Raw genomic sequence first — 24,657 nt, 5'->3', positions numbered from 1 at the left:
AGGCCCTAACCACCATTTTTTTTTTTAAAACCACATAATGAGAGCCGGAAGGTTGAAGCTCAGCTTTATTTAGTTGAGGACAACACCAGGGAGGGGCAGAAGCCGTTAGTAGGCCCTAACCACCATTTTTTTTTTAAAACCACATAATGAGAGCCGGAAGGTTGAAGCTCAGCTTTATTTAGTTGAGGACAACACCAGGGAGGGGCAGAAGCCGTTAGTAGGCCCTAACCACCATTTTTTTTTTTAAAACCACATAATGAGAGCCGGAAGGTTGAAGCTCAGCTTTATTTAGTTGAGGGCAACACCAGGGAGGGGCAGAAGCCGTTAGTAGGCCCTAACCAAAGTTGAAGGCCAAATGCAGTTTAATTTCTGATACTATAGGCCGAAAGCCAGAAGGTGGAAGTTCCGATTTAGACAGTGGAGGACAATTTGAATTAGGGACTGCAGACAGACTTAGTAGGCTGTCCCCTGTGGACCATGCATCCACCACATTAACCCATTGCGCCGTAATGGACACGTAATCTTCCGTGGCCATGCCTACAGGTCCATGCGTCTGTTGTCAGGTGCACCTTTGTACTCACAGATTGCCAGAGTGCATGGACAATGCGGTCTTCTACATGCTGGTGGAGGGTTGGGATGGCTTTTCTCGCAAAAGAAGTGTCGACTGGTTAGCTTGTAGCGTGGTACAGCGTAGTCCATCATGGCCTTATTAATAGTAAATAAAATATATAACTAGGCTCTATGAACTTTTAAATAGGTTCCAGGGGTACACGGGCAGCATTGGTGTGGTCAGTGGAGGAGTATTGCAAGTAGGGGCTGCAGACAGGCTATCAAAGGCCTAAAATAACAAACAGTAGGCAGTCATGGCAGTTTTACATCGGTTACATGGATACACAGGCAGGCACTCCAGGCAGCATTGTGGTCAGTGGAGGAGTATTGCAAGTAGGGGCCGCAGACAGGCTATCAAAGGCCTAAAATAACAAACAATAGGCTCATGGCAGTTTTACAGCGGTTACATGGATACACGGGCAGGCAGCTTGGTGGTCAGTGGAGGAGTATTTAAAGTAGGGACCGCAGACAGGCTTCAAAGGCCTAACATAAGAAAATGGGCTGGCTGTAGGCACTTTATAATTGGTTCCAGGGGTACACGGGCAGCAGTGGTCTGGTCAGTGGAGGAGTATTTAAAGTAGGGACCGCAGACAGGCTATCAAAGGCCTAACATAACAAACAATAGGCTCATGGCAGTTTCACAGCGGTTACATGGATACACGGGCAGGCAGCTTGGTGGTCAGTGGAGGAGTATTGCAAGTAGGGGCTGCAGACAGGCTATCAAAGGCCTAAAATAACAAACAGTAGGCAGTCATGGCAGTTTTACATCGGTTACATGGATACACAGGCAGGCACTCCAGGCAGCATTGTGGTCAGTGGAGGAGTATTGCAAGTAGGGGCCGCAGACAGGCTATCAAAGGCCTAAAATAACAAACAATAGGCTCATGGCAGTTTTACAGCGGTTACATGGATACACGGGCAGGCAGCTTGGTGGTCAGTGGAGGAGTATTTAAAGTAGGGACCGCAGACAGGCTTCAAAGGCCTAACATAAGAAAATGGGCTGGCTGTAGGCACTTTATAATTGGTTCCAGGGGTACACGGGCAGCAGTGGTCTGGTCAGTGGAGGAGTATTTAAAGTAGGGACCGCAGACAGGCTATCAAAGGCCTAACATAACAAACAATAGGCTCATGGCAGTTTCACAGCGGTTACATGGATACACGGGCAGGCAGCTTGGTGGTCAGTGGAGGAGTATTGCAAGTAGGGGCTGCAGACAGGCTATCAAAGGCCTAAAATAACAAACAGTAGGCAGTCATGGCAGTTTTACATCGGTTACATGGATACACAGGCAGGCACTCCAGGCAGCATTGTGGTCAGTGGAGGAGTATTGCAAGTAGGGGCCGCAGACAGGCTATCAAAGGCCTAAAATAACAAACAATAGGCTCATGGCAGTTTTACAGCGGTTACATGGATACACGGGCAGGCAGCTTGGTGGTCAGTGGAGGAGTATTTAAAGTAGGGACCGCAGACAGGCTTCAAAGGCCTAACATAAGAAAATGGGCTGGCTGTAGGCACTTTATAATTGGTTCCAGGGGTACACGGGCAGCAGTGGTCTGGTCAGTGGAGGAGTATTTAAAGTAGGGACCGCAGACAGGCTATCAAAGGCCTAACATAACAAACAATAGGCTCATGGCAGTTTCACAGCGGTTACATGGATACACGGGCAGGCAGCTTGGTGGTCAGTGGAGGAGTATTGCAAGTAGGGGCTGCAGACAGGCTATCAAAGGCCTAAAATAACAAACAGTAGGCAGTCATGGCAGTTTTACATCGGTTACATGGATACACAGGCAGGCACTCCAGGCAGCATTGTGGTCAGTGGAGGAGTATTGCAAGTAGGGACCGCAGACAGGCTTCAAAGGCCTAACATAAAAAAATGGGCTGGCTGTAGGCACTTTATAATTGGTTCCAGGGGTACACGGGCAGCAGTGGTCTGGTCAGTGGAGGAGTATTTAAAGTAGGGACCGCAGACAGGCTATCAAAGGCCTAAAATAACAAACAATAGGCTCATGGCAGTTTCACAGCGGTTACATGGATACACGGGCAGGCAGCTTGGTGGTCAGTGGAGGAGTATTGCAAGTAGGGGCCGCAGACAGGCTATCAAAGGCCTAAAATAACAAACAATAGGCTCATGGCAGTTTTACAGCGGTTACATGGATACACAGGCAGCTTGGTGGTGAGTGGAGGAGTAGTGCAAGGAGTGTCTGTCCCAGTACTCCCAAAATATAAATAGATGTTAATGTCTCGCAAAACAACCAAAACAAAAAAAAAAGGTGGCATACTTAGGTACAGGGGTGGGCTCATCTACTGAGTTTCTGACATAGTAATTTGGCAGTAACTATTTAATGGTGCCAATATAGGACACAGACACAGACTACTTTAAGTTGCATCATAGATGTCTACAAATTTGTATTGTCAGTGCCAGACATTGAATGATGTCAGCGAATAGACTAAAGATTGGTGGAGCTGTGCGACATAATTTTGCACGTGGTAGAGCACATTTTGAGCTGGGGTAGGGGGGAACTCTCTTGAGGCCGGCGGGACCGCCCCAGGGCCCCTCATGTTACAACGGTGTGTCTGACGTTGGGTGCGCACCACCACCGCCAGAGACACTACATTGTACTATGAGGGACCCAGTAGCAATGCCGTCAACCAAAAGCGAGCACACCCACCTCTTCAGACAAACAGCAGTCTCACGGGTGCTTGCGCCAAGTCGCGATACCACGGCCCCGTGTGGGGAGTTTTGCCATTTAGGGAGGTGTAAACATGTCGTATGCTGTACAATCAGCTGCAGCAAATTAGACATTAGAAAAGTAATTCACAGGCAAGAGCTTTTCATAGGAAAGCTAGGTGTCGGCCGGGCAAGGTGGGGCAAAAGATTTCGAAATCCAGTTGTGGTTCATTTTAATGAATGTTAGATCGTCAACATTTTGGGTAGCCAGACGAGTCCTTTTTTCGGTTAATATTGAACCTGCAGCACTGAATACTCTTTCTGATAGGACACTTGCTGCCGGGCAAGCAAGCTCCTGCAATGCATATTCTGCCAATTCTGGCCAGGTGTCTAATTTGGAGGCCCAGTAATCAAATGGGAATGACGGTTGAGGGAGAACATCGATAAGGGATGAAAAATAGTTAGTAACCATACTGGACAAATGTTGTCTCCTGTCACTTTCAATTGATGCAGCAGTACCTGTCCTGTCTGCGGTCATAGCAAAATCACTCCACAACCTGGTCAGAAAACCCCTCTGTCCAATGCCACTTCTGATGTGTGCACCCTTAACACTCCTAGTCTGCTGCCCCCTGGAGCTCGTGTGAGAACGATCACGTGCGCTGTGTGCTGGGAATGCCTGAAGCAAACGGTCAACAAGAGTTGATTGTTTGGTTGCTAATATTAGTTCCAAGTTCTCATGTGGCATAATATTTTGCAATTTGCCTTTATAGCGTGGATCAAGGAGGCAGGCCAACCAGTAATCGTCATCGTTCATCATTTTCGTAATGCGTGTGTCCCTTTTTAGGATACGTAAGGCATAATCCGCCATGTGGGCCAAAGTTCCAGTTGTCAAATCTCCGGTTGTGATTGGTTGAGGGGCAGTTGCAGGCAAATCTACGTCACTTGTGTCCCTCAAAAAACCAGAACCCGGCCGTGACACGCAACCAAATTCCTGTGCCCCCGGGAAAGGTTCGGCATTAAAAATATACTCATCCCCATCATCCTCCTCGTCCTCCACCTCCTCTTCGCCCGCTACCTCGTCCTGTACACTGCCCTGACCAGACAATGGCTGACTGTCATCAAGGCTTTCCTCTTCCTCTGGTGCAGACGCCTGCTCCTTTATGTGCGTCAAACTTTGCATCAGCAGACGCATTAGGGGGATGCTCATGCTTATTACGGCGTTGTCTGCACTAACCAGCCGTGTGCATTCCTCAAAGCACTGAAGGACTTGACACATGTCTTGTATCTTAGACCACTGCACACCTGACAACTCCATGTCTGCCATCCTACTGCCTGCCCGTGTATCCTCCCACAAATAAATAACAGCACGCCTCTGTTCGCACAGTCTCTGAAGCATGTGCAGTGTTGAGTTCCACCTTGTTGCAACGTCTATGATTAGGCGATGCTGGGGAAGGTTCAAAGACCGCTGATAGGTCTGCATACGGCTGGCGTGTACAGGCGAACGTCGGATATGTGAGCAAAGTGCACGCACTTTGAGGAGCAGGTCGGAGAACCCAGGATAAGTTTTCAATAAGCACTGCACCACCAGGTTTAAGGTGTGAGCCAGGCAAGGAATGTGTTTCAGTTGGGAAAGGGAGATGGCAGCCATGAAATTCCTTCCGTTATCACTCACTACCTTGCCTGCCTCAAGATCTACTGTGCCCAGCCACGACTGCGTTTCTTGTTGCAAGAACTCGGACAGAACTTCCGCGGTGTGTCTATTGTCGCCCAAGCACTTCATTGTTGTGAATTCGGTTTGTGGGCTCCCCCGGTGGTCTGTTATGGTAGTGCCTCTTATGTGCCTTCCTCCATCTCTGATTACCTGTCGCCACCCTCTAGGGGAGTTTCCTATTTAAGGCTGCTTGGCTGTTAGTCATATGCCGGCCAACAATGTGCTAGTAGCATTCTGTTGCATTCACCTGCCTCAAGTTCCAGTTCAGCTAAGTTGAATTTTGTTTCTTGTTTTTGCTATTTTTGTCCAGCTATCTGCAATGTGACTCTTCAGTGCTGGAAGCTCTTGTGGACAGAAAATTACTACTCCAGTGGCATGAGTTGTCACTGGAGTTTAAAGTAATTTCTGGATGGTGTTTTTGAATAGTGATTTTTAGGTCGACCGTGAAGTAACACTTTCCTGTCCTTCTGCTATCTAGTAAGCGGACCTCACTGTGCTAAATCTGCTGTTCATCCTACGTATGTCATTTTCTCTGAACTCACCGTCAATATCTGTGGGGGCCTACTATCATCTTTTGGGGTTCCTCACTGGAGGTAAGGCAGGCCTGTATATTCCTCTTATAGGGGTAGTTAGATCTCCGGCTGGCGCGTGGTGTCTAGGGCATCGTAGGTACATCCCCCGGCTACTGTAAGTGTTGGGTCAGGTTCAGGTCACGGTCGACCTTAGTTTCCATCACCCGAGAGCTAGTCCGTTTTGTATTTTTATTCCCCTGGTCATTGGGGTAACCATAACAGTTTGGCCGGCCTGTAAAAAATCTATGTGTTAAAATATGCACTAAAGCAGGAAGGAGGAGAAAAGGTTTTTTTTTTTTTTTTTTTTGTGTTTGAAAGTGCACCTTAGTTTGATCATTTGTATTCCTTGCTTAAACTGCAGTCTTCAGCCTTTTTTTTTTCTCCTCTCCTCTTAACCTCTGAATGCTTGGGTTACACCCATTTGAATATGGATCCACAGAGTTTAGTTGCAGGTTTGAATAACCTTGCGACAAAAGTACAGAACCTACAAGATTTTGTTATTCGTGCTCCAATGTCTGAACCTAAGATTCCTCTGCCTGAATACTTTACCGGAGACAGATCCCGGTTTTTGAGTTTCAGAGAAAATTGCAAATTGTTTTTGTCTCTGAGATCTCACTCTGCTGGTGATCATACTCAACAAGTTAAAATTGTTATCTCTCTATTGCGCGGCGACCCACAAAGTTGGGCATTTGCATTATCGCCAGGGGATCCTGCGTTGTTAAATGTAGATGCGTTTTTTCAGGCTTTGGGGTTGCTTTATGAAGAGCCTAATTTGGAGATTTTGGCTGAGAAAGCCTTGATAGCTCTTTCCCAAGGGCAAGATGAAGCTGAGATATACTGCCAGAAATTCCGTAAATGGTCGGTGCTTACTAGATGGAATGAGTGCGCTTTAGCAGCTAATTTCAGAGAAGGTCTCTCTGATGCCGTGAAGGATGTCATGGTGGGGTTCCCTGTGCCTGCAGGTCTGAATGATGCCATGAAATTGGCTATCCAGATTGATCGGCGTTTGCGGGAGCGCAAATCTGTGCACCATATGGCGGGGTCTTCTGAGGAAAAATCTGTGCACCATATGGCGGTATCTTCTGAGCAAAAACCTGTGCACCATATGGCGGTGTCTTCTGAGCAAAGACCTGTGCACCATTTGGCGGTGACCTCTGAAAAGGCATTAGAGCATATGCAATGCGATCGTGTTTTGTCTAGAGGCGAACGTCAAAATTACAGGCGCAAAAATGGATTGTGCTTCTACTGTGGAGATCCAGCTCATGTTATATCAGCATGCTCTAAACGTATAAATAAGGTTGATAAAAAGGTTGATAAATCTTTTTCTACAGGTACCTTGCAGTCAAAATTTCTTTTGTCCGTGACATTGATTTGTACCTTATCATCTGTTACTGTGAATGCTTATGTGGATTCTGGCGCCGCTCTGAGTCTCATGGATTGGTCCTTTGCCAAGCGTTGTGGGTTTGATTTGGAGCCATTGGAAGTTTCTATTCCCCTGAAGGGTATTGATTCTACACCTTTGGCTAGCAATAAACCACAATATTGGACACAAGTGACTATGCGTCTTACCCCAGACCATCAGGAGATTATTCGTTTCCTTGTATTATATAACCTACATGATGTCTTAGTGCTTGGATTACCATGGTTACAGATTCATAATCCCGTCTTGGACTGGAAATCTATGTCTGTGTTGAGCTGGGGATGTCGGGGTATTCATGGGGATGCACCTTTGGTTCCTATTTCTTCATCTACTCCCTCTGAGATCCCAGCATTTCTGTCAGATTTTTATGATGTCTTTCAAGAGCCTAAAGTTGATTCTCTCCCTCCTCACAGAGAGTGTGACTGCGCTATTGAATTGATCCCCGGTAGTAAGTTTCCTAAGGGTCGCTTGTTTAATTTGTCTGTGCCCGAACATACTGCTATGCGGGAGTATATCAGAGAATCCTTGGAAAAGGGTCATATTCGCCCCTCGTTGTCTCCACTAGGGGCAGGATTTTTCTTTGTAGGTAAAAAGGATGGTTCATTGAGACCTTGTATCGACTATCGACTTTTGAATAAGATTACAGTTAAATACCAGTACCCGTTACCTTTACTGACTGATCTGTTTGCTCGTATAAAGGGGGCTAAGTGGTTCACTAAGATCGATCTACGTGGTGCGTATAATTTGGTGCGGATTAAGCAGGGGGATGAGTGGAAGACCGCATTTAATACGCCTGAAGGCCATTTTGAGTATTTGGTAATGCCTTTCGGTCTCGCAAATGCCCCTTCCGTTTTTCAGTCCTTTATGCACGATATTTTCCGTGAATATCTGGATAAGTTTATGATTGTGTATTTGGATGATATTCTTGTTTTTTCGGAGGACTGGGAATCTCACGTTCAACAGGTCAGGAGAGTTTTTCAGGTTTTGCGAGCTAATTCTCTTTTTGTAAAGGGCTCAAAGTGTAGTTTTGGAGTTCAGAGAATTTCCTTTTTGGGATATATTTTTTCCCCTTCATCTATGGAGATGGACCCTGTCAAGGTCCAGGCCATTTGTGATTGGATGCAACCTACTTCTTTGAAGAGTCTGCAAAAGTTCTTGGGTTTTGCTAATTTCTATCGCCGATTTATAGCGGGTTTTTCTGCCATTGCTAAACCTTTGACTGATTTGACCAAAAAGGGTGCTGATGTTGCTAATTGGTCCTCTGCGGCTGTGGAGGCCTTTCAAGAGCTTAAGCGCCGCTTTTCTTCCGCTCCTGTGTTGCGCCAACCTGATGTGTTACTTCCGTTCCAGGTTGAGGTGGATGCTTCGGAGATCGGAGCAGGTGCAGTTTTGTCGCAGAAAGATCCTGACTGCTCAGTAATGAGACCATGTGCGTTTTTCTCCCGAAAGTTTTCGCCCGCTGAGCGAAATTATGATGTGGGAAATCGGGAACTTCTGGCCATGAAGTGGGCGTTTGAGGAGTGGCGTCATTGGCTTGAGGGTGCTAGACACCAGGTGGTGGTCCTCACTGACCACAAGAATCTAATTTATCTTGAGTCGGCCAGGCGTCTGAATCCTAGACAGGCGCGCTGGTCGTTGTTTTTCTCCCGATTTAACTTTGTGGTGTCATATCTGCCTGGGTCCAAGAATGTGAAGGCGGATGCCCTCTCTAGGAGTTTTGAGCCTGACTCGCCTGGTGATTCCGAACCTACCGGCATCCTGAAGGATGGGGTGATATTGTCAGCTGTCTCCCCAGACCTGCGGCGTTCTTTGCAGGAGTTTCAGGTGGATAGGCCTGATCGCTGTCCGCCTGGTAGACTGTTTGTCCCTGATGATTGGACCAGTAGAGTTATCTCGGAGGTTCATTCTTCCGCGTTGACAGGTCATCCTGGAATTTTTGGCACCAGGGATTTGGTGTCTAGGTCCTTCTGGTGGCCTTCTTTGTCTCGAGATGTGCGCATGTTTGTGCAGTCTTGTGATGTTTGTGCTCGGGCCAAGCCCTGCTGTTCTAGGGCCAGTGGGTTGTTGTTGCCCTTGCCTATTCCTAAGAGGCCTTGGACGCACATCTCTATGGACTTTATTTCTGACCTTCCGGTTTCTCGTAGGATGTCTGTCATCTGGGTGATTTGTGACCGTTTTTCCAAGATGGTTCATTTGGTACCTTTACCCAAATTGCCCTCCTCCTCTGAGTTGGTTCCTCTATTTTTTCAGAATGTGGTGCGTTTGCATGGTATTCCTGAGAATATAGTGTCTGACAGGGGTACTCAGTTTGTGTCTAGATTTTGGCGGACGTTCTGTGCCAGGATGGGTATCGATTTGTCTTTTTCGTCTGCATTCCATCCTCAGACTAATGGCCAGACTGAGCGTACTAATCAGACCTTGGAGACTTACTTGAGGTGTTTTGTGTCCGCTGATCAGGATGATTGGCTTGACTTTTTGCCATTGGCAGAGTTTGCCCTTAACAATCGGGCCAGTTCTGCCACTTTGGTTTCTCCATTTTTTTGTAATTCAGGGTTTCACCCTCGGTTTTCGTCCGGTCAATTGGAGTCTTCGGATTGTCCTGGAGTGGATGCTGTGGTTGATAGGATGCATCGGATTTGGGGACAGGTTGTGGACAATCTGAAGTTGTCCCAGGAGAAGACTCAACAGTTCACTAATCGTCATCGGCGTATTGGTCCTCGTCTTTGTGTTGGGGACCTGGTGTGGCTGTCTTCTCGATTTGTTCCTATGAAGGTCTCGTCTCCTAAGTTTAAGCCTCGGTTTATCGGCCCTTATAGGATTCTGGAGGTTCTTAATCCTGTGTCCTTTCGTTTGGACCTCCCAGCATCTTTTAATATCCATAATGTTTTCCATCGGTCATTATTGCGGAGGTATGAGGTACCGGTTGTTCCTTCTGCTGATCCACCTGCTCCTGTGTTGGTTGAGGGTGAATTGGAGTATGTGGTGGAAAAGATCTTGGACTCCCGTGTTTCCAGACGGAAACTTCAGTATCTGGTTAAGTGGAAAGGTTATGGCCAGGAGGATAATTCTTGGGTGACAGCATCCGATGTTCATGCTCCTGATTTGGTTCGTGCATTTCATAGTGCTCATCCAGATCGCCCTGGTGGTTCTGGTGAGGGTTCGGTGCCCCCTCCTTAAGGGGGGGGTACTGTTGTGAATTCGGTTTGTGGGCTCCCCCGGTGGTCTGTTATGGTAGTGCCTCTTATGTGCCTTCCTCCATCTCTGATTACCTGTCGCCACCCTCTAGGGGAGTTTCCTATTTAAGGCTGCTTGGCTGTTAGTCATATGCCGGCCAACAATGTGCTAGTAGCATTCTGTTGCATTCACCTGCCTCAAGTTCCAGTTCAGCTAAGTTGAATTTTGTTTCTTGTTTTTGCTATTTTTGTCCAGCTATCTGCAATGTGACTCTTCAGTGCTGGAAGCTCTTGTGGACAGAAAATTACTACTCCAGTGGCATGAGTTGTCACTGGAGTTTAAAGTAATTTCTGGATGGTGTTTTTGAATAGTGATTTTTAGGTCGACCGTGAAGTAACACTTTCCTGTCCTTCTGCTATCTAGTAAGCGGACCTCACTGTGCTAAATCTGCTGTTCATCCTACGTATGTCATTTTCTCTGAACTCACCGTCAATATCTGTGGGGGCCTACTATCATCTTTTGGGGTTCCTCACTGGAGGTAAGGCAGGCCTGTATATTCCTCTTATAGGGGTAGTTAGATCTCCGGCTGGCGCGTGGTGTCTAGGGCATCGTAGGTACATCCCCCGGCTACTGTAAGTGTTGGGTCAGGTTCAGGTCACGGTCGACCTTAGTTTCCATCACCCGAGAGCTAGTCCGTTTTGTATTTTTATTCCCCTGGTCATTGGGGTAACCATAACACTTCATAGCCAATACAGCCTGCTGACGCTTGGCAGTAGCTGGCCCATAATGGGACAACTGGTGTGCAACAGTGTCATCTGCCGATGGAGTGGTTGGCAGACTGCGTTCTGTGGAAGAGCTGTAGCTTCTGCAGGAGGACGAGGAGGAGGAGGAGGAGGGGGTGCGAACGCCTACAGCCAACTGTTTCCTAGACCGTGGGCTAGGCACAACTGTCCCTAAATTGATGTCGCCTGTGGACCCTGCATCCACCACATTCACCCAGTGTGCCGTGATGGACACATAACGTCCCTGGCCATGCCTACTGGTCCATGCATCTGTAGTCAGGTGCACCTTTGTACTCACAGATTGCCTGAGTGCATGGACGATGCGCTGTTTAACATGCTGGTGCAGGGCTGGGATGGCTTTTCTGGAAAAAAAGTGTCGACTGGGTAGCTCGTATCGTGGTTCAGCGTACTCCATCAGGGCTTTGAAAGCTTCGCTTTCAACTAACCGGTAGGGCATCATCTCTAACGAGATTAGTCTAGCTATGTGGGCGTTAAAACCCTGTGTACGCGGATGCGAGGATAAGTACTTCCTTTTTCTAACCAGAGTCTCATGTAGGGTGAGCTGGACTGGAGAGCTGGAGATCGTGGAACTTTCGGGTGTGCCGGTGTACATGGCAGACTGAGAGACGGTTGGAGACGGTATTGTTTCCGCCGGTGCCCTAGATGCAATATTTCCTCCTACAAAACTGGTGATTCCCTGACCCTGACTGCTTTTGGCTGGCAAAGAAACCTGCACAGATACTGCCTGTGGTGCGGAAAATGGTGGCCTTACAGTGACGGAAGGGATGTTGCGTTGCTGACTAGCTTCATTGGCCGAGGGTGCTACAACCTTGAGGGACGTTTGGTAGTTAGTCCAGGCTTGAAAATGCATGGTGGTTAAGTGTCTATGCATGCAACTAGTATTTAGACTTTTCAGATTCTGACCTCTGCTTAAGCTAGTTGAACATTTTTGACAGATGACTTTGCGCTGATCAGTTGGATGTTGTTTAAAAAAATGCCAGACTGCACTCTTCCTAGACTCGGATCCCTTTTCAGGGATTGCAGACTGAGCTTTAACCGGATGGCAACGCTGTGCTCCAACAGGTTTTGGCTTTGACACGCGTTTTGGGCCAGATACGGGCCCGGCAGATGTAACCTGTTGCGATGTTGATGCCTGCTGCGGCCCCTCCTCCACCTCCGCTTCTGAACTACTGCCGCCTGCACCCTGTTCCCCCAATGGCTGCCAATCGGGGTCAATAACTGGGTCATCTATTACCTCCTCTTCGAGCTCGTGTGCAACTTCGTCTGTGTCACTGTGTCGGTCGGTGGTATAGCGTTCGTGGCGGGGCAACATAGTCTCATCAGGGTCTGATTGTGGATCTGTACCCTGAGAGGGCAATGTGGTGGTCTGAGTCAAAGGAGCAGCATAGTACTCTGGCTGTGGCTGTGCATCAGTGCACTCCATGTCAGAATATACTTGTAATGGGCATGGCCTGTTAAATGTTTCACTTTCTAAGCCAGGGACGGTATGTGTAAAGAGCTCCATGGAGTGACCCGTTGTGTCGCCTGCTGCATCCTTCTCTCTTGTTGTAGTTTTTGCTGAGGAGGACAAGGAAGCGACTTGTCCCTGACCGTGAACATCCACAAGCGACGCGCTGCTTTTACATTTACCAGTTTCGGAAGAGGAGGCAAAAGAGCTAGAGGCTGAGTCTGCAATGTAAGCCAAAACTTGCTGTTGCTGCTCCGCCTTTAAAAGCGGTTTTCCTACTCCCAGAAAAGAGAGCGTTCGAGGCCTTGTGTAGCCTGACGACGAAACTGGCTCCACAGCTCCAGACTTAGGTGGAATATTTTTATCCCCACGACCACCTGATGCTCCTCTACCACTACCATCATTACCAGCTGACAATGAACGCCCACGACGACCTCTTGCACCAGACTTCCTCATTGTTTTAAAATCTTAACCAAAGTAACTTTATTTGTTGCTGTCAAACAACTTACACGGTGAGCTATAACTTCAGTATGATTTCAATATCCCTTAACAGGTTGGTGAGACCACAAGGAAAATCAGGCACAATGTTACACACTCTGTTTTCTGTGGCACAAAATCACAGAGATGACACACACGCAGGACTGTCACTCAAGCACTAATGTCAATATTAATCTCCCACCTAATTTATTTTTTTTTTTTTCTCAGGGAGACTTTAGAAACCAAATAATATTAAAAAAAAAAAAAAAAAAGGCTTTCTATGGCCCACAATTAGAGAGAGAGAGGTGGCACACCCAGGAGTCAAGACTGGCACACAAGCTGAGAGGGCAATATTACTCTCCCACTGTTTTTTTATGTATTTTTTGTTTTTTCAGGGAGACTTTAGAAACCCAATAATATTTTAAAAAAAAAATAAATAGGCTTTCTATGGCCCACTGAATGAGAGGGAGAGAGGTGGCACACCCAGGAGTCAAGACTGGCACACAAGCTGAAAGGGCAATATTACTCTCCCACTGTTTTTTTAGGTTTTTTTTTTTTTTTCAGGGAGACTTTAGAAACCCAATAATATTTTTAAAAAAAAATAAATAGGCTTTCTATGGCCCACTGAATGAAAGGGAGAGAGGTGGCACACCCAGGAGTCAAGACTGGCACACAAGCTGAAAGGGCAATATTACTCTCCCACTGTTTTTTTATGTATTTTTTGTTTTTTCAGGGAGACTTTAGAAACCCAATAATATTTAAAAAAAAAAATAAATAGGCTTTCTATGGCCCACTGAATGAGAGGGAGAGAGGTGGCACACCCAGGAGTCAAGACTGGCACACAAGCTGAAAGGGCAATATTACTCTCCCACTGTTTTTTTAGGTTTTTTTTTTTTTTTCAGGGAGACTTTAGAAACCAAATAATATAAAAAAAAAAAAAAAAAAAAATAGGCTTGCTATAGCCCACTGAATGAGAGATAGCACACACAGCAGTGGCACACAAGCCCTGACTGAGGCCAATATTTTTCTCCCACTGATTGATGTAGTGTTTTTGTGTTGAGGTAGAATTTAGAACACAAATCACGGAAAAAATAAATAGGCTTTCTATGGCCCACTGAATGAAAGGGAGAGAGGTGGCACACCCAGGAGTCAAGACTGGCACACAAGCTGAAAGGGCAATATTACTCTCCCACTGTTTTTTTATGTATTTTTTGTTTTTTCAGGGAGACTTTAGAAACCCAATAATATTTAAAAAAAAAAATAAATAGGCTTTCTATGGCCCACTGAATGAGAGGGAGAGAGGTGGCACACCCAGGAGTCAAGACTGGCACACAAGCTGAAAGGGCAATATTACTCTCCCACTGTTTTTTTAGGTTTTTTTTTTTTTTTTCAGGGAGACTTTAGAAACCCAATAATATTTTAAAAAAAAAATAAATAGGCTTTCTATGGCCCACTGAATGAGAGGGAGAGAGGTGGCACACCCAGGAGTCAAGACTGGCACACAAGCTGAAAGGGCAATATTACTCTCCCACTGTTTTTTTAGGTTTTTTTTTTTTTTTCAGGGAGACTTTAGAAACCCAATAATATTTAAAAAAAAAAATAAATAGGCTTTCTATGGCCCACTGAATGAAAGGGAGAGAGGTGGCACACCCAGGAGTCAAGACTGGCACACAAGCTGAAAGGGCAATATTACTCTCCCACTGTTTTTTTATGTATTTTTTGTTTTTTCAGGGAGACTTTAGAAACCCAATAATATTTTTAAAAAAAAATAAATAGGCTTTCTATGGCCCGCTGAATGAGAGGGAGAGAGGTGGCACACCCAGGAGTCAAGACTGGCACACAAGCTGAAAGGGCAATATTATTCTCCCACTGTTTTTTTAGGTTTTTTTTTTTTTTTCAGGGAGAATTAGAAACCAAATAATATTAAAAAAAAAAAATAAATAGGCTTTCTATGGCCCACTGAATGAGAGGGAGAGAGGTGGCACACCCAGGAGTCAAGACTGGCACACAAGCTGAAAGGGCAATATTACTCTCCCACTGTTTTTTTAGGTTTTTTTTTTTTTTTCAGGGAGACTTTAGAAACCAAATAATATTAAAAAAAAAAAAAAAAAAAAAAAAATAGGCTTGCTATAGCCCACTGAATGAGAGATAGCACACACAGCAGTGGCACACAAGCCCTGACTGAGGCCAATATTTTTCTCCCACTGATTGATGTAGTGTTTTTGTGTTGAGGTAGAATTTAGAACACAAATCACGGAAAAAATAAATAGGCTTTCTATGGCCCACTGAATGAAAGGGAGAGAGGTGGCACACCCAGGAGTCAAGACTGGCACACAAGCTGAAAGGGCAATATTACTCTCCCACTGTTTTTTTATGTATTTTTTGTTTTTTCAGGGAGACTTTAGAAACCCAATAATATTTTTTAAAAAAAATAAATAGGCTTTCTATGGCCCACTGAATGAGAGGGAGAGAGGTGGCACACCCAGGAGTCAAGACTGGCACACAAGCTGAAAGGGCAATATTACTCTCCCACTGTTTTTTTAGGTTTTTTTTTTTTTTCAGGGAGACTTTAGAAACCAAATAATATTAAAAAAAAAAAAAAAAAAATAGGCTTGCTATAGCCCACTGAATGAGAGATAGCACACACAGCAGTGGCACACAAGCCCTGACTGAGGCCAATATTTTTCTCCCACTGATTGATGTAGTGTTTTTGTGTTGAGGTAGATTTTAGAACACAAATCACGGAAAAAATAAATAGGCTTTCTATGGCCCACTCAGTGAGAGATGGCACACACAGGGATGGCACTGTAGCAGAAATGCCAATCTTAATCTCCCACAAAAAAAAAAAAAAAAAAAAAAAAAAACTGTCCTACAATTACTATCTCCCTGCAGTAATGTAAGCCAGGTATGGCAGGCAGCAATAGGAGTGGACTGATGCACAAATTAAATAAAAAGTGTGGACAAACAAAAAAGATAGCTGTGCAGAAAGGAAGGAACAAGAGGATATGTGCTTTGAAAAAAGCAGTTGGTTTCCACAGTGGCGTACACACAGCAATACAGCTATCACGGAGCCTTCTAGGGCAGCCCAATGAGCTACAGCGCTGAGGGGAAAAAAAAAAAAAAATAGCTTCCACAGTCCCTGCACACCGAAGGTGGTGTTGGACAGTGGAAATCGCTGCAGCACAAGCGGTTTGGTGGTTAGTGGACCCTGCCTAACGCTCTCCCTGCTTCTGACGAAGCGGCAGCAACCTCTCCCTAAGCTCAGATCAGCAGCAGTAAGATGGCGGTCGGCGGGAACGCCCCTTTATAGCCCCTGTGACGCCGCAGACAGCAAGCCAATCACTGCAATGCCCTTCTCTAAGATGGTGGGGACCAGGATCTATGTCATCACGCTGCCCACACTCTGCGTTCACCTTCATTGGCTGAGAAATGGCGCTTTTCGCGTCATTGAAACGCGACTTTGGCGCGAAAGTCGCGTACCGCATGGCCGACAAGCACAGGGGTCGGATCGGGTTTCATGAGACGCCGACTTAGCCAAAAGTCGGCGACTTTTGAAAATGATCGACCCGTTTCGCTCAACCCTACTTACCACGGACTCGGATTCTAGTGCGAATGATTCTAGTGGCGCTTGTCCCTGCTGATCCCTCTGATTTAGGCCAGCCTTTGGCGGTCCCTTTAGACGCAAGACTCGGCGAGGGGGGTGCAGAAATTGCATCTCGAAAAAGGAAACAGATCTCGTGGAGACCAACAAACTAGACTCCGTGCCGGCCAATGTTGTTATCAATTTGACAAATCATACCCTTAATGTGGCTCATTATACAGTTCTTTCCAAAGGTCTTAACTATTGCTTGCCAGAACCGTTTGATTTGGTGCAGTTCAAAGTAAACCTGTATAAGGCTGTCAGAAAGATCCACTTATACAAGTCTTTTAAATCCTTTAAACAAGTTGACACGGGTAGGAATCCTAGGGATATTCCATGTCGGGTGGGCCCTTTGGGGTTTATGGCAATGCACAGTCAGGAAGCAGATGTTCAAAGGGATGCACGCCTTCTGCTGAGCCTCACAGATTCTGTGGGGGGATCATTGGATTTAGGTCTTTCACCTGTTGAACCCTTTAAGGGGGGGGGGGGTTAGATCTACTTTTGTACCACCTGTTTCCCCGGGTAGTCCCGTAGACATTTTTGAGGCGCAAGTCAATAAGGACATGGAAGCGTTAATATATCGCACATTACCCTCCAATCTTAGTTCTGCTGAATTTTGTGCCCTAAAGGAAATTCAGGGTTGGTCTGTTACGGTGGTGCGCCCTGCCGATAAGGGGGGCAACATTGTGCTGTTATCCAAAGAGTATTACATGGCAGAAGCAATTAGACAGCTTTCGGATACTACTACATACAGGAGATTAAAAGGTGATCCCACAGTGAGATTTAACAATGAATTGCGCACCTTTCTGAGGCGATATGTGGAAAAGGGGGTCTTGTCAAGGAGGCAAGCAGAGAAGTTGATATTTGATTTCCCCAATAAACCATGTTGGTATCATATCCCTAAAGTCCACAAAACTTTGGTTAGTCCGCCGGGCCGCCCAATAATTTCGGGGGTGGGGTCAGTTACGGGGCCCCTGTCCAGGTATTTAGATTGGCTATTGAGACCATTATTGCGGGATGTACCTTCATATTTGAAGGACACTAATGATTTTTTACGCAATATCAGGGGTTTTCAATGGCAGGAAGGCTTTAATTTGACCTCCATAGATGTGGAGAGTCTCTATACCCAGATCCCTCAGGGCATGGGGGTAACGGCGATCAGGGAAGTCTTGTCACACACACCTACAGATGGGGGCACAACTGATTTTATTTGTGAGGCTTTATCTTTTGTTCTGAGTCATAATGCTTTTCGATTTGTTAATTCATGGTATGTACAGGAAGAAGGTACTGCCATGGGCACATCGGTCTCCTGTACTTTGGCTAATCTTTTTTTGGCAGTTTTTGAGGAAAGGTACGTCTACTCTATGGATAACCCGTTTTTGAAGTACATCAAGCTCTATATAAGGTATGTCGATGATATCTTTGTGGTTTGGGATGGCGCTCAGGATGTTTTTGAGCAATTTGTAGAGTATTTAGGGGGTGTTAATACTATGAACATGAAGTTCACATCCCATTTCGGTGGTGCGGTATTAGACTTTTTAGATGTTAAAGTAGAAATAAAAGAGGGTGCCGTTCACACTGGCGTTTTCCGAAAACCGACCTCGTCTAATTCTCTTCTTCATTATGGTAGTGCTCATCCACAATATATGAAACATTCCTTACCTTATAGTTAGTTTCTTAGAGTTAAAAGGATAAACAGCACATTGTCGGGTTTTAGGGAGCAGTCCTTGGAACTACATGAGCGGTTTAGGGATCGAGGTTACCCATCTTCCGTTTTGGATGCAGCTTTGGCAAGAGTAGAGAATAATGTTGTAAATCCCCCTTTAGGTAGTCTATCAAACAAGGGGAAGGGTACGGAGGGTGATAAGCGTTTCATTTTTTCCTTTAAATTTGGTCCCATGGATAATGTAATTAGGACGGTTATTAGAAGGAATTGGGACATTTTGAGCAGGGATGGTGACCTTAAGGATAGAACGGGTAATGGTCCTCTTTTTGCCAGCCGCCGTGGTAAGAACATAAGGGATTTGTTGGTGCACAATCAGGTACGTCTAAAGGTAGCAATTGGCTAACGGAGGGTGTCCCTAGAGGCAACTTTAAGTGCGGGCAGTGTAATTTTTGCTCTTTTCATTTGATTGGCAGGACTTGCAAAGTTGGCCCCGTAGATCATGTGGTGCGTGATTTTATTTCATGTAAAACTACGCATGTGGTGTACGTCATATTGTGCTCTTGTGGCTGCTACTATATTGGCAAAACGTTTCGTCCTCTTTTTGTTCGCATAAGGGAACACTTTAGTTCGGTCTGTACAGGGAAGGGTGTTCCTCGTCTTATCAGTCATGTCCAGCAGGTGCATAATGGAGACATAAAGTCACTCACTTTTGTGGGGTTGGAAAGAGTTTTTTTACCGCAACGAGGCGGTGATCTGAATAGGCTTCTTTTGAGGAGAGAGGCGACATGGATTTTGCGGACAAACGCATTGGGCCCAATGGGCCTTAATGAGAAAGTTGATATGTCGGTCTTTCTGTAAGTAAGTTTTTCTGCCAAAATTATTTAATATTTGAGTGTTCCCTGTTTTTTGTTTCTCTCTCTTTTTTTTTTTTGCTGATGTGTTTGTATTCTTTTTCTTTTTGGAATGTTTAATGTTTCATGTTTTTTAATCAATGTGTTTTTGCAATTTTTTTTCTTTTTTTTCACACATTGGGTGAGGGGAGTTTTCTTGCATGATGTCATTTCGGGGGAGGGGTTGCATTTGTATATATTGTTACCTCATTTCCCATTCTGGCATCGGGATCTGTGGAAGCGCTGTGTGCGCGAAACAGCTGTTATTCTGTGATCAACATGTTCTCTCTGTCCATATCGCACATGTCCTAATAAAGACTAATTTGTTTTATTGGGCTTGGTGAGTGCAAACCTCCTTTTTTTTTTTCTTTTTTTCTGGATTTCTTGCACTTTTTTGGTTATGCACCTGAAGCGCCCATTTGTGGAGTAGATGGTATTGGTACTGGTGTAGCGGCGTAGGGCACGCTGGTAGGTGATCGCAATAGGCAGCGGTGCGGGTTTTTATGTCTTATCTTTTTTCTGGATATCCTAGCCAATGCCTTTATTTTCTATTTTCTGTCTCTACATGTCCTAATTTCTGCCATTTCTTTCTTTCTGCATGCATCAGAATGTCTTCTTCTTCTGATGAGGAGCAACGTCTTGGACCTTCTGAAGTAGAACATGTCAGTGAAGTGAGTACTCGCCTCCTCAGATTGGTAAGTATTCACTGTCACATCTACACATATGACAATTTTTGTTTTTCATTTTTTTAGAGCACTTTTTCTACTGCGGCAGAGACCAGGCAGGAGCAGCGGAGTCACTGTCGGGTGGCAAGGCGGCAGCATGTATGTATACAAGGCTGACTGTTTACTGTATCCCCACTTTAGTATTCTTGAATCTTCCTTTCTTTACATTCCTATTTCTTTACATTTTTCTTCTGGAATCCTTTTGTATCTTGACTTACCTTATTCATGCCATTTCTCAGCCTCTGTTTTCTTTCTTTTCCTTATGTTAATGTATCAAACATTAATGTCTTTATTTAATTTTTAGGTTCCAGAACGGGATGAAGACCTCATAGAAAATGACCTCCTCATCTCCCTAGTCCAGGAGCGAGTCCCGTTGTGGGACACCCGGGTTCCACAGCACTCGGACAATGTGACAATCCGGCGCCTATGGAATGAGGTGGCCAAAGAGATGTGGGATGGCTGGACAACGACCCGACTCGGGTCCGAAATGCATTTGGTAAGTATTGCAATGCAGTGTGAAGCAGCAGAGACCTTGGCCGTGCTCACACAACTGTGTGTGATGAGATAAACTCTCAGGAGTTTCTCTGGTCACACACAGTTGTGTGAGCACGGCCAAATGTCCATTGTCTGACCATTATGTTTTGTTTTTTCAACAGTGGGCAAAACAGTATGACTCTATCATACAATGCGGATGAAACATCTGATATCATCTCTCGAGTTACGACCCCGGGGACCTTTTTACATACACCATCCGAAGAACTTCGAACTAGAGATTTCGAAAGAGATCTGCAAAGATTTACAGCATTGGACTTGCACTCGATCACATTGGCAGAGTATCACAAGGTGCAACGTATTCCTAGGGGCCTCAGGGTCTCCTTGAGACCTACATTATTTCACGAGAAGTGCGATATTGATTTGAATATGGAAAGAGGAAAATAAATATTCCAAATAAAATTATTTCATTTTTTGGCTTGAAACAACAGTGTGCCGGATTTTTTTTTGAGACTGGTTATATTTTTCTAGAGCACCTGTTATTATTAGAAACAGTGAGCTACTCCTTGATTTATTCTGGATCTATGTTTTTTAGGAGGTGTGCTCCTGTGCCTTGTATTATTCCTATACTATTCCTAATTTATTTTTAAATTTTTGGAAATGTCCTTTTTAACTCTATCATACAATGCGGATGAAACATCTGATATCATCACTCGAGTTACGACCCCGGGGACCTTTTTACATACACCATCCGAAGAACTTCGAACTAGAGATTTCGAAAGAGATCTGCGAAGATTTACAGCATTGGACTTGCACTCGATCACATTGGCAGAGTATCACAAGGTGCAACGTATTCCTAGGGGCCTCAGGGTCTCCTTGAGACCTACATTATTTCACGAGAAGTGCGATATTGATTTGAATATGGAAAGAGGAAAATAAATATTCCAAATAAAATGATTTCATTTTTTGGCTTGAAACAACAGTGTGCCGGATTTTTTCTTGTCACTCTTGTTAGTGCCATATCTGCCAGCCTCTTTCTGGGAATCAAACTGTGTTGTTGTGTAATACAGTGGGCCTGATTTTTCCCTGGATTCTCCCACACATGAAGAGGGACATTTCTATTGCCAGTGTGTGCATCTGCATCACTCCTGTTAGTGCCATATCTGCCAGCCTCTTTCTGCCAATCAAACTGTCTACTGTAATATAGTGGGCCTGATTTTTCACTGCATTCTCCCACACACAAAGAGGGACATTTCTATTGCCAGTGTTTTTATCTGTGTCACTCCTGTTTTTGCCATATCTGCCAGCCTCTTTCTGCTAATCAAACTGTGTTGTTGTGTAATACAGTGGGCCTGATTTTTCCCTGGATTCTCCCACACATAAAGAGGGACATTTCTATTGCCAGTGTGTGCATCTGCGTCACTCCTGTTACTGCCATATCTGCCAGCCTCTTTCTGCCAATCAAACTGTGTTGTTGTGTAATACAGTGGCCCTGATTTTTCACTGCATTCTCCCACACACAAAGAGGGACATTTCTATTGCCAGTGTTTTTATCTGCGTCACTCCTGTTAGTGCCATATCTGCCAGCCTCTTTCTGCCAATCAAACTGTCTAGTGTAATACAGTGGGCCTCATTTTTCACTGCATTCTCCCACACATAAAAAAGGGAGATTTACATTCCCAACAAGTTCATGCACACCTTGTACCTGGTTTTACAGGACTACATAACGGTTGTTAGTTTGGTAACATTTTTCCAAGAATGAGGAAGTCTGGTGGAAGAGGTCGTGGCCGTGGGCGGTCATTGGCAGCTGGTAATGATGGTAGTGGTGGTGGTCGTGGAGCATCAGGTGGTCGTGGGAAAAGCAGTATAGCCCCTAAGTCTCGAGTTGTTGAGCCAGCGTCATCGTCTGGCTGCACAAGGCCTCGAAGGCTCCCTTTTCTGGGAGTAGGAAAACCGCTTTTGAAGCCGGAGCAGCAGGAACAAGTATTGGCTTTCATTGCTGACTCTGCCTCTAGCTCTTTCGCCTCCTCCTCGGAAAGTGCCAAATGTCAGAGCAGTGCGTCGTCAGTGGATGCTGCCGGTCAGGAGCAAGTCGCTTCCTTGTGTCCTTCACCCAGAACAGTAGTGAAGGATGCGTCAGGCGACACAACAGGTTACTCCATGGAGCTCTTTACACATACCGTGCCTGGGTTAGAAAGGGAAATTGTTAACAGGCCATGCCCATTACAAGATGAATCGGACATGGAGTGCACAGATGCACAGCCACAGCCAGATTATTATGCTGTTCCTTCGACTCAGATCAGAACATTGCCCTCGCAGTGTACTGATCCAGAATCTGACCCCGATGAGACTATGGAGCCCCATCACAAACGCTATAGCACCGGCTTACACAGTGACCCAGAGGAAGGTGCACAGAACATAGAAAAGGAGGTCATAGATGACCCAGTTGTTGACCCCGATTGGCAGCCATTGGGGGAACAGGGTGCAGGCGGCAGTAGCTCTGAAGCGGAGGAGGAGGAGCCGCAGCAGGCATCAACATCGCAACAGGTTCCATCTGGCAGGCCCGTATCTTGCCAAAAACGTGTGGCAAAACCAAAACCAGTTGTAGGACAGCGTGGCCATCAGGTTAAAGTAGCTCATTGTGCAATGCCTGAAAAGGTATCCGATAGGAAGAGTGCAGTCTGGAATTTTTTTAACCAAGATCCCAATGATCAGTGCAAAGTCATCTGTAAGAAATGCTCAATGACCTTCAGCAGAGGTCAGAATGTTAAAAATTTAAATACAAGTTGCATGCATAGACATTTAACCACCATGCACTTGCAAGCCTGGACAAACTACCAAACGTCCCTTAACGTTGTAGCACCCTCTCACAATGAAGCTAATCAGCAAGGCGACATCCCTTCCCTCACTGTAAGCCCACCGTTTACCACACCACCTGCAGGTAATGTTGCGGTTTCGTCGCAAGGCCAAAGCAGTCAGGGAATCACCAGGTTCGTGGTCGGAAAAACTGTATGTAGGGCACCATCAAGAATACCATCACCAACCCTATCTCAGTCACCCATGTCCACCGGCACCCCCGCTAGTTCCACCATATGCAGCTCTCCAGTCCAGCTCACCCTACATGAGACTCTCGTTAGGAAAAGAAAGTACTCATCCTCGCATCCGCGTACACAGGGTTTGAACGCCCACATTGCTAGACTAATCTCGTTAGAGATGATGCCCTACCGGTTAGTTGAAACCGAAGCTTTCAAAGCCCTGATGGACTACGCTGTACCACGCTACGAGCTACCCAGTCGACACTTCTTTTCGAGAAAAGCCATCCCAGCCCTCCACCAGCATGTAATAGACCGCATTGTCCACGCGCTCAGGCAATCTGTGAGTAGAAAGGTGCACCTGACAACAGATGCATGGACCAGTAGGCATGGCCAGGGGCGTTACGTCTCCATCACGGCACACTGGGTTAATGTGGTGGATGCAGGGTCCACAGGGGACAGTAATATTGGGACAGTTCTGCCTAGCCCACGGTCTAGGAAACAGTTGGCTGTAGGCGTTCATCCCCCCTCCTCCTCCTCGTCCTCCAGCAGAAGCGAGAGCTCGTCCACAGACCGCAGTCGCACGACCACTCCATCCGCAGCTGCCACTGTTGCACACGAGGTGTCCAATTATGGAACAGCTAGTGGCACTGGCAAGCGTCAGCAGGCTGTATTGGCAATGAAGTGTTTGGGCGACAACAGAAACACCGCGGAAGTTCTGTCCGAGTTCTTGCAGCAAGAAACTCGGTCATGGCTGGGCACTGTACATCTTGAGGCAGGCAAGGTAGTGAGTGATAACGGAAGGAATTTTATGGCTGCCATAGCCCTTTCACAACTGAAACACATTCCTTGCCTGGCTCACACCTTAAACCTGGTGGTGCAGTGCTTCCTGAAAAGTTATCCGGGGTTACCCGACCTGCTGCTGAAAGTGCGCAGACTTTGCTCTCACATCTGCCGTTCGCCCGTACACTCCAGCCGAACGCAGAACCATCAGCGGTCTTTGAACCTTCCCCAGCATCGCCTAATCATCGAAGTTGCAACAAGGTGGAACTCCACACTGCACATGCTTCATAGACTGTGCGAACAGAGGCATGCTGTTATGTATTTGTGGGAGGATACACATACACGGGCAGGCAGTTGGATGGCAGACATGGAGTTGTCAGCTGTGCAGTGGTCGAAGCTCCAAGACCTGTGTCAAGTCCTTCAGTGTTTTGAGGAATGCACATGGCTGGTTAGTGCAGACAACGCCGTAATAAGCATGAGCATCCCCCTAATGCGTCTGCTGATGCAAAGTTTGACGCACATAAAGGAACAGGCGTCTGCAGCCGAGGAG

General features: G+C 45.9%; 2 protein-coding genes across 4 annotated transcripts in view; one reads left to right on the top strand and one right to left on the bottom strand.

The window, feature by feature from the left end:
- LOC143766920 (protein S100-A1-like) overlaps positions 1-24,657 on the bottom strand; it is a 107,225-nt gene that overhangs the window by 76,465 nt on the left and 6,103 nt on the right. The gene's annotated exons all lie outside the window — the stretch shown is intronic.
- Positions 19,003-20,577, top strand: LOC143766937 (uncharacterized). The gene is made up of 5 exons (XM_077254951.1): positions 19,003-19,039; positions 19,683-19,746; positions 19,828-19,899; positions 20,105-20,296; positions 20,457-20,577. Exons 1-5 carry the CDS (start codon positions 19,026-19,028, stop codon positions 20,493-20,495), a joined length of 381 nt encoding a protein of 126 aa, XP_077111066.1. The 5' UTR covers positions 19,003-19,025; the 3' UTR covers positions 20,496-20,577.

Source organism: Ranitomeya variabilis, chromosome 1 (genome assembly GCF_051348905.1).
Source record: "Ranitomeya variabilis isolate aRanVar5 chromosome 1, aRanVar5.hap1, whole genome shotgun sequence".
Taxonomy (NCBI): Eukaryota; Metazoa; Chordata; class Amphibia; order Anura; family Dendrobatidae; genus Ranitomeya; species Ranitomeya variabilis.
Note: the sequence above shows the minus strand (reverse complement) of the source record. Positions and strands in the feature narration are given on the sequence as shown.